Source organism: Petaurus breviceps, unplaced genomic scaffold (genome assembly GCF_028583685.1).
Source record: "Petaurus breviceps papuanus isolate PSGF00001 unplaced genomic scaffold, PetGlider_PUasm1.0 176, whole genome shotgun sequence".
NCBI lineage: Eukaryota > Metazoa > Chordata > Mammalia > Diprotodontia > Petauridae > Petaurus > Petaurus breviceps.
This window is the reverse complement of record NW_027185771.1, coordinates 13004462-13015183: the sequence shown is the minus strand read 5'-3', so window position 1 is coordinate 13015183 and position 10722 is coordinate 13004462. Positions and strand designations below refer to the sequence as shown.

General features: G+C 39.6%; 1 protein-coding gene across 1 annotated transcript in view; it reads left to right on the top strand.

Moving 5' to 3' along the window:
- Positions 1-10722, top strand: part of CRISPLD2 (cysteine rich secretory protein LCCL domain containing 2) — a 79043-nt gene that overhangs the window by 44620 nt on the left and 23701 nt on the right. The window contains exons 7-13 of the mRNA XM_069085636.1: positions 250-393; positions 1998-2058; positions 3835-3901; positions 4691-4821; positions 7397-7440; positions 8287-8359; positions 10353-10428. Of these exons, the coding sequence (XP_068941737.1) occupies positions 250-393; positions 1998-2058; positions 3835-3901; positions 4691-4821; positions 7397-7440; positions 8287-8359; positions 10353-10428 (596 nt within the window). The remainder of the gene's footprint in view (positions 1-249; positions 394-1997; positions 2059-3834; positions 3902-4690; positions 4822-7396; positions 7441-8286; positions 8360-10352; positions 10429-10722) is intronic.

The following is a 10722-nucleotide window of genomic DNA, read 5'->3' as shown; positions in this document are numbered from 1 at the left end:
ATAAAACCTCTCATGAATAAGATAATACAGGGTGTCCCAAAAGTCTTATTGCAGTTAGAAGTTTTCAGTGGACTTTTGGGACACTGTGTGTGTGTGTGTCCTTCCAAAATGCATTTGACTTTAACACTAATATGTCAAGTTCTTTTGGGGAACTTTTGGAACACACACATATACCTATATATCTTTCTCCAAAATGCATTTGATTTTCAACACTAACATGTTATGTTCTTTTTTCCCCCCACTAATAAGATGAGACTTACGTTCAGAAGCCTGAGACTGATGAGACGAACGAGGTGGAAACGTCTCAGATTCCTGAGGAGAAACACGTATGGGTCCAACCGAGAGTAACCAAACCCACTAAGCCCAAGAAAACCACTGCAGACAATTATATGAGTAAGAGACACCCTTGTTCCTTGGCTCCCTCCACCCCCATTCCAATTGAAACCAATCCTTGGGTTGGTCGAGTGGCTCAAGGGTATTGAGAAGTCTCCAAGAGGCAAATACTGGGTAGTAGGGTGGAGTGTCAAAGCAAAACCCTAGACCTTTCTTGTTTATTTTTTTTTTTTTAAAGGAATTAATTATTTTATTTTTGTTGAACACTGTAAGAGTCGTGGACCTGGGGTGCACTTGGGTGGCCCTCTTTTTAACTCAGGCATTTTAATATATATAACTGAAGATAGATTCCTAGGAACTGTGCTGGGTGCCATGAAGAATATAAGGATAAGTAAGGCAAGAGAGTTGTATTTTTTCTTTTAAAAAATTAGCTACTTGTTTTATGGGTGTTCTTTTCTTCCTCCTTGTGATGCGTCTCTTCCTAAATGATGATGCACCAGAAGAAACAATGATACGTTGTCTGCATGACAATGTATGACTCATTTCTTACCTCTAGCCCACCCCCTCTTGCATGACTCATCAACAGTTTCACTAAAGTCACCATTAGTCACTCCAGTGATCAGAGAACTCTTATAAAAGCCTAGGGTCAAGGTACGGCCATTTCCATGGACAGGGGGGGTCAAGGACAATCACTAAATCAATAAACATTTATTAAGTACCTACTATGTTTTCAGGCACTGTGCTAAGTTCTGGGGATACAAAAAGAGGCAAAAATCTTGTCTTCAAGGAGCTTACAGCCTAATGGGGGAGATCACATGCAAACAGATACATACCAACAAGCTATATACAGGATACCTAAGAAATAGCTAAGAAAGGGAAGGACTAGAATTGAGAGGGGTTGGGAAAGGCTTCCTGTAAAAGATGGGTCATAAAAAACCATAGACTCATGGCTTTGGAAGTTTGGAGGAGGAAGAAATGACTCCTAGCTGGGGCATCGGGGAGGATTTTATTGAAGAAGTGGTGGCAGGAAGGGCAATGGACTAAAAGCCAAGGGACCTGAATCTGAATTTGAATTCAACCTCAGTTGTGATGGGTTCATTTTTTTCCATCTCAGTTTCTAGTATGGTTTCAAGTCAGGTGTTTCATGAGAGAAGTTTTTATATGGAAACACCTTTGCCTCATAGCTTACATGAAGAATTCAGTGCAGTGCTCCCTAAAAGAGAGTCTGAAGTAACAGCCCCTTTGTTAAGAACAACCCTTCCCAAACCTGCCAGTCAGTGGGTGTTTTCTTCTGGAGAGATTTCTTCTTGTTTTTTTTTTTTTATCCTATTCAGAAGTTTCACATTTCTCTCTTCATTTTTATTTTGATAATCTGGTATTTTCTTTTACTTACTTTCTCATTTTTCTTTCTTTTTCTCTTCTCTCTCTGTGATCAAATTTCCTAAAAGTCTGTCTATTTTGTTAGATTTTAAAAAACAACAAAAAAAGCTAGTTTCGATAAGGTGGTTGTTTTTTTTTGTTTGTTTTCAATTTTATTTACCTCTTCTTTAATTTTTAAAGTTTCTATTTTTGCATTATTTGGGAGGTTTAGATTTGTTGGTTTTTCTAGTTTTTTCTCCCTTACTCTTTTTTTCATATTTTTTAAAAATTTTTTTACTTTCTAGCACAAATCATCAAGTGTGAGACCAAAATGAGGGACAAGTGTAAAGGGTCCACGTGCAACAGGTAACTTTTTGTTTTGACTCTCATGTAGCCAATGCCTTTATTAAAACCTTTAAGTTTATTCAGGGACCAGTACGATGCAGCATAGTCTTTGTGAAAATGACTTTTGTGACATTTTAATACAACTTAGGTGTCAAGTTTAACAAGAATACAACTCTATCTTATTTCACACTGAAAGTGATGCTTGACCACAGTGACTCATGGGTCCCAGTTGATGGCCACCATTTCATTCAGTGTTTGGCACAGATTTATATTCTCTTTCTGTTGACCTAGGCTTTTAAACCCGATATCTCTGTTTCAACCCATCTGGGTAGATATTCATTCTTGTTTAAGAGTTTAGTAAAACACTATTAATTGCTTAATATTTTTAAAGTTCAGTAAGTGCTATATAAATGTCATTACTATTATTATTTTTACTTGGAAAACAAACTATGTACCCTGTAGACCCTGAAGAATCCATTCTGAAGAAGAGATAATGGGAGAACTTAAAACTAGTATGGATTAACTGGAGGAAAGATCTTTGCACTAGAGAAAAAGTTCAAATTGTAGGATATTTTAAAAGAAATAACACTTTATGATTTTTAAGTATAGTAAAGATAAGGATGATATGTAGTTGGCACATTGATTCACAGTCATAGAACATGAAAGCTGGAAGGACCTTAGAACACTAACCCAGAACCTAGAACATGAAAGTTAGAAGGACCTTAGAACACGGAACCTAGAACATCAAAGCTGGAAGGACATTAGAACACTGGAGCCAGAACAAGAACAGTAACCTAGAACATCAAAGTCAACAGGATTTGAGAATGCTCAACACTATAGTCAGAAAACCTCTGACACTACTTATATGACCCCAGGCCAGTTACTTAACATCTCTGAGCCTCAGTTTCCTCATCTGTAAAATGGGGGAGAGAGTCACACTCAATCAGACCTTGAAGATCTCTTCTTTCTAGCTTTATTGAATTTTTAGAGCCAGAATTGTAAGAGACCTTAGAGGTTATTTAGGTCCTTTTTGGTTGCTGTTTTTTGTTTGTAAATCATGTCGTTATAGCTGCTTAGTTTCAGTCATGTCCAATTCTTCGTGATCCCATTTAGGGTTTTCTGGGCTAAGATACTAGAGTGGTTTGACATTTCCTTCTCCAGCTCATTTCACAGATGAGTAAACTAAGGCAAACAAGGTGAAGTGACTTGCCCAGAGTCACACAACTAGTAAGGGTCTGAGGCCAGATTTGAACTCAGGAAGATGAGTCTTCCTGACTCTAGGCCCAGCCCTCTGTCTACTGCACCATGTAGCTGCCCCAGATGATGTCTTTAAAATACATGAAACTGGCTTTTAAGTGGGTTAACTATTACTGTTGTGTCTATAATTCATTTGTTTCAACTTTATATGTGAAATTGAAGGGCATAGTAATTAAGATTTAAACCCAGGGGCAGCTAGGTGGCACAGTGAATAGAGCACCAGCCCTGGAGTCAGGAGGACCTGGGTTCAAGTCTGACCTCAGACACTTAACACAAAAACTAGCTATGTGACCTCAGGCAAGTCACTTAACCCCAATTGCCCTCCAAAAATAAGCAAAAAAAAATATTTAAACCCAACTTTCCTTATATTTATCAGAAATTCAAAGTTAACCAGGGTCCAAGTGAATAAGGTTCTCTTGTTTTTGGAAAGGGCACTTGTAGAAAATGAGCACAGAAAGGACTAAGTCATTGGCATAACAATTAAGTAAAGTATTTACTCCAGAGAAATAATGTGTTGCTTTTCTCCCCCCTCTAAATCAGGTATCAGTGTCCAGCAGGATGTTTCAACAACAAGGCGAAAATTTTTGGAACTCTTTTCTATGAAAGTGTAAGTGTTGTTCATTGCCCCCTTAAGTAGCTTGGGTCAAATTTTATGGAAACAGAAAACATGGCCACTGTAATGTGGAAAGATTTTCTTATCTATTCATAGAATGGTGCACCTGGGCTTTAGAGAGTTGACCTGCAAGAATTCCCTAAAGTATCACAACAAGGTTAGGAAACCAGTTTTGAAAACTGGAAATGACCAGCCTTCAAACAAACAAATGAATGAATGAACAAACCAACAAAAAAGCAAACAAACAAAACCATACATGGGGCATAGTCAAGAATGAGCTGACTGTGGAACCATGAAAATGTAGGCTCAGGGTCCATCTCTGACATGTGCTGGCTGCAGGATCCTGGCCAAGTCACTTTGCCTCCTTTTCACTGCTTTACCTAATTCTCTTAGACCAGAAGTTGTGGAAAAGGTGCCAACCTGCATTGGTAGAGGGAATTTTCTCAGCTGGGAATTCTCTGAACAGATAAAGTGACAGGTCTGGTTTCCATCCCTTCTAAGTTAGGAGGGAGAAACTTTTCCCTTGATCCTTTTTATTTTAAGATTTTTCTGATCTTGAGGTTTTTAAGGAATAAGAAACCCAGAGAAAAACAAAATGGCGCTAGTATTGTAGAATGAAGTATCTCTGCATCAATTCTATCTGTAATAACCATCTTTGCAGCTTTGTTGGATATGCTCAACCAATACCCTCTGTTAAAACTTCTGGTGTAAAATGGTACTTTGCTTGGAGGAGTTTGCCATCGAGATTGGCTCTCTGATTCTCTGCCTTGTTTTTTAACTTAGTCATCAAGTATATGCCGTGCTGCCATCCATTTTGGTGTCATAGACGATAAAGGAGGACTGGTTGATATCACCAGGAATGGGAGGGTGCCCTTTTTTGTGCGGTCTGAAAGGAATGGCATTACATCTTTAAGGTAATTCTTGACTTGGATTTTATCTCAATTCTTTTAAAATTATAATTTCTTCCCTCCTCTCTCTCTTTCACTTACCCATGCTATTTTTTTAAAAAGAGAATTTAGTCCTTTTGCATAAACCAAAGACATTTTTTAAAAGCACTGACCAGTGGACAAGTTACTTTAGTCATTTTCTTAATCAGCAAACATTTATTTATTGCTTACTATGTGCCAACCACTGGGTATACAAAGAAAAGCAAAATGAGTCCCTGTCCTCAGTGAGCTTACATTTGAATGGAGGAGACAAACATGAAAACAACTAGGTGATATGAGGTATATATAGGGTAGATTGAAGGTGATCTCAGAAGGGAAAGCGTGAGTCACTGGTGGGCTTAGGAAAGGTCTGCTGCAGAGAGTGTGATGTGAGCCAAGTCTTGAAACCAGGGAAGCCTATAAGAAGGACCTAGAGCATTCCAGGCATGGGATAGAACCAATGCAAAGGAATGGAGTCAGCAGCTGAAGTATTGTATTCTAGGGATGGCAAGGAGGTTGGTGGCAATAAAATGAAGTGTGTAGAGAGGACAAAAGTATAAGAAATCTGGAAACATCAGATGGGACCAGTGTGCTCTAAAAGCCAAACAGAGAATTTTGTGTTTGATTCTGGAGGAATTTATTGAATAGGTGGTGACCCAGTGAGAGGTGGGCTTTAGGAAGATTGCTTTAGCAGCTGAGCGGAGGATGAATTAGAGGCAGGGAGACATGAGATAGGGAGACCAAGCAGAAGACTATTGCAGTAGTCCAGGCATGGGAGGTTGTACTAGGGTAGCAGCTATGGGAGTAGAAAGAGGGAGGCATACAGGAGAGATGTTGTTAAGGTAAGAAGGGCAGATTGTCTATGCGGGGTGAATGTAAATGAGAAATTGGCGGCATCACTCCCAAGGCTGTGAGCCTGGGTGACTGGGAGGATGACAGAAAAAGGGAAGTTTGGAAGACGGAAGGATTTGAGGGGGAAGATAACAAGTACAGTTTTTGACATCTAGGGACCATCCAATTCCAGATGCCCAAAGCAATTGGGGGCATGAGACTAGAGGTCAGGAGAGTGGACAGGACTGACAAATCTCAGCGAATCCTGCAGAGGTGTTAATTGAAACCAGTGGAGATGATGAGATCACCAAGCAAGCTCATATAGAGGGAGAAGAAAAGGAGGCCTAGGATAGAATCTTGGGGGAAACTCATCCTTGATGGGCACAAGCTGGATGAAAATCCAATAAAAGAGCTTGAAAATGACTGGTCAGACAGGTAGGAGGAGAATGAGAGAAAACATCACAAAAACTTAGAAAGGAGACAGTGTCCAGGACAAGAGGGGGATTGATAATGTCAGAGTACATACAGGTTAATGGGCAGCATATTGCTTGCCTTCACAATGGGTCGGGGAGGGAGGGAGAGAATTTGCAACTCAGAAAATTTTTAAAAGAAATATTAAAATCATAAATTTTTTCAAAGATTACATATAGAGAGGTCAAGACAGATGAGGATTGAGAAAAGGCTGTTCGATTTGGCAGCTGAGGGATAATTGGTCACTTTGGAGAGAGCGGTTTCAGTTGAATGAAAGCTTTTACTGCAGAGAGTTTTGAAGACAGTTGGAAGAGAGGGGCAGGCACTGAGTGTTTCTTAGGAGTCTCAAAGAGTTCATCCTTGAAGGGGAAGAGAGGTAAAGGATAAAAATGATCAGGGATGGTTGGATCAAAGGAGGTTCTTGTTGTTTTTTAAGCTACTAGGAGAAACAGTGTGTTTGAGGCGTAATAGAAGTAGCCAGGAGACAGGAAGAGATTGAGCATAAATGAGAGTGGGAGTAAGGAAAAGGCAGTCTCCTGGAGAAAAAGGGATGGAATGGGAACAAGGGTGGAAGATTCCATTACCCTCTTAAAGATACAGAAATAGGCTTATGATCTCTATGGGGAAGACAATTGAAGCTGCTGTTACAGTGTATTCATATAATTTTTTTTCTGGGTAGAAATAAAGAACTCATCTAATAATTGTAATAGCACTTTAAGGTTTACAAAGTACTTTATATCCTTTACCCACATTTAATCCCAAAATAGTCCTGGGAAATAGGTAATACAAATATTGTTATCCCCATTTTACTGATGACAGGGCTCTAAGTGGTTAAGTGGTCTTAGCCTTGGGGTTAAGCCTATGGTCTGAAAGCTAGTAACTTTTAAAAACAAGTTTTGAACCAAGGTTTTCCTGACTCCTAGCCCAGCATTCTGTCTGCTACACTGCAGGCTCCTTATCTAACCCAACCTTCTAATTTCCCACTATTCCTTACTGTGGATCCTTAGCTCTCCTTGGGTTGATTTCCTCACCAGCGCCTTGCCTTTGCTCCCATCACTCCCAAAAGCTGCCCCCATTTTTCAGTCTATCTGTCTGATTCCTGGAGAGCCGATCAGACTTGACGTTTGTGGCCCATCCATGGTTTGTGGGCAGTTTAGAAGAACAAAATCACAGAATGTCAGAGATGGAACAGGCTGTATGGGGTCTGTCATATTTTACAATGTGATTATACTGATCGTTTTCTGTTGTTTTTGTTTTACAGTAAATATAAAGCTTCTAACTCATTCATGGTTTCCAAAGTAACAGGTAAGCCTCTTGCTGGGATATAACTCTTTAAGAGTTACGTAATGCTTTACAAATTTCACCTCATTTGTTCTTCAACACATGGGAGGTAGTTGCTATTATAATCCCCATTTTACTGCTGAGGACACTGTGGCAGACTTCAGTTAAGTGACCTTCCCAGGATCACACAGCTAGTAAATGTCTGTGGTTGGATTTGAACTTGGGGTCTTCCTGATTTCAGCTCCAGCCATCCACCCACAGTATAAGATAACAAAAGTTAATTTAGAGTTCTACTGGAAAATCCCTGAAATTCCTTGAACATAAGTAAATGTTTTAAAATGTTTATTGAATTGAGAATACTAGACTGGGAGTCAGAATTTAGCATCTGTCACTACTGAGCTGTGGGATGTTAGATGGGTCACATCACTTTTGGGCTAGAGTTTCCCTATCTGCTAATGTTAAAGGTAGCTGTTTTGTATATTAATAATCCATAGAACATTAGAACAAGAAAGGCTGTTAGAGATGATCAGATCTTTGCTCTGGGAAAATTACAAGGCACAGTAGACAGAGTGCATCCCTGGAGTCAGGAAGACCTGAATTCAAATCTGCCCTCAGACACTTACTAGCTGTGTGACCCTGGGCAAGTCACTTAACACAGTTGGCCTCAATTTCCTCCCTTGTAAAATGAATTAGAGAAGGAAATGGCAAACCACTTCAGTATCTTTGCCAAGAAAACCCCAAATGGGAGTCACAGAGAGTCAGACATGACAGAAACAAATGAACAACAACAAATTCATGCCCTTCATTTTATAGGATAGGGAAAGCGACTTGCTCATGATTTCTCATTTTCCATCATGTCTGTTCCCACAGTGCAGGACCTGGATTGTTACAATACGGTTGCTGAGCTGTGTCAATTTGAGAAGCCAATGAAACACTGCCCAAGGTAATGCTTCCACCTGGGGAGCTGACTCAGTGCCCATGCTTGTGCCTGGGATGGCTGGTACTCCTTCAGTATGGCGACATTCTAACACGTCTTTACAACACCGAGGGAGGACGAGGGGTGACCAGAGTCAAGTTCAGGGGCATTTAGTCTCCCAGACTGATGCTGATTCTCTTTCATTATCAGACGTTTCCAGTGAGACCTGGATTTAACCTAAGTCTTCCAAGTGATTTGGAGATAAAGTTGGGGAATTTCTTCTGGAGCAGTATTAGTTTGTATAGAACAATTTACTTGTAGGATAAGCAAGACTTTTTGTTTATTGTGAATTTCCAATGTTGTTGCATTCTGTCTCTCTTTCATTCTCTCCCACCCATCTCTTTCTGTATGTGTGTGTGTGTGTGTGTGTCTCTGTCTGTCTGTCTCTCTCACACACACACACATACACATAACACATGGACACACATGCAGGATTTTCATCATCATAAACCATTTTAAAAATTTACACAATGACTTATGGTAGGTTTTCAATGAAATCGTTTTCAGTAAAAAATTATTTGTCTCAGGCTTACTGTGGTGTTTAGATGTACCTCTGTTGCCTCTAAAATTTTTTTTTTATTATATAAATTGCCATATTAGTTTGGAAGTTAAGAGATTGGAGGGGGGGGTCAGATTTCATTTTCACCAAAATATTGTGCTATGTGATTCTTAAATCATTTTTTAAAAGTTTTATCTATGTTCTTTTTTTAAACATTGCTGTTACTTTACAGTCACTATTCCCCTCCAGCAAAAGAACCATCCATTATGACAAAGAAGTCCAGTTTATGACTTTCAGATTAGCATCTGCTCAGAAATTTTGGAAATTAGGTGTGATATAAACTTACCATCAGACTTTTTTTGAGCTAGGAGAAATCTCTTTGTTCAAACCCCCCATTTTATAAATGAGGACATTGGAGTTTAGAGAAAAGGAAGTGACTTGTTCAAGGTTGCGCAATGACCAGCGTCAGTAGCAAAGCTGGAAGTAGGGCCCTAGTTTCCTGCTTCTTAGACCAGGACCCTTCCTAGCACTGGACCAGGAGCCAGGAGACACCTTGGTTCAAATACACCTCCAGCTGTTAGTGGGTCATGGAGGAGACACTTAACCTCTCTAACCCAATCTGTAAAACAGAGATGATAATGCCTTGTGGCAGCTAATTCAGGGAACGGCCAGTGTGTGTATGTAAATGAATGTAAAACACTTTGTAAACTTTCAAATAACACATGAAGATCAGCTATTATAAAGCTGGATGATAAATTCTTATACTACATTAATTGGGTTCAAAGTACATTAAGCAAAGGGTCAATATTTGAAATTCATTGCAGTTGAAAATGGGCATTTTTTTAGCCCCTCTTTCATAAATGTCCCCCCAGATCCATGATAAAGGAAGACAAAATGCCAAATCAGAGCCAGGCAGTCCCCTAATAGTGACATCCAATGCCATCTTGCGAAGAGCATCAGTTTTAGCTGTGTAAGATGAATGTCTTGTTTACTTCATCAAGTCTAAAGTTTGAAATTCTGTGTTGTGAGATAATCTAGAAGAGGGGATGGCCCTCACCATCACTGGCAAATGCAATGTCGAGGAAGGAGGGAATATGTATTCCTCCTTCTTGCAGTTGACTCTTGATGCCTTTCCATGAGAGAGAACAAGATTTGAAAACTTAGACCAATAAAACAAGTATCTATTACAACCTGCAAAGAAATGTGCTGGGCACTGGGAAGGTGAGAGTTTACATGAGAGCTAGCCCTTTTCCTCACGGATCTCACAGTTTAACAGGAATAAAAAGGCACCGATACTGCCAAGTTCATTAGAGTGGCCAAGAAAAGGGTTTTATTAGGTCCCAAGGAGATTAAGAATGGGAAAAAGAAATGCAGGTCAGCAGAGGAGACCTCAGAATCTATTTCGGTTCTCTCTGGTCACTTAATATGAAGAATAAATGTTTCATTCTGTTGTTGTTTCAGAATTCGTTGTCCAGCCCACTGTAAGAATGAACCATCGTACTGGGCTCCAGTATATGGGACCAACATTTATGCAGATGTGAGTATGTTCGTAATTTCAATAACAAACACAATCTCAAAGCAAGCAATCAACATCTTCAAATGCAAGGTTTCAATGTCTGAGAATCAGGAAACCTGGGTTTGAATTTTAGCTATATTATGAGATAATTCCATAATCCCAGCTTTTCCACTTCTCTGCTTAATCCTTCAGTTTCCCTGTTTGAAGGGTTGAAAGGCTACATTGTAGAGGTGGAATGGTACTGGATTTGGAGTCAAGGAGACTAGAAGCCAAATCTCATTTCAGATACTGACCAACTGTCACCTTGGGCAAGAC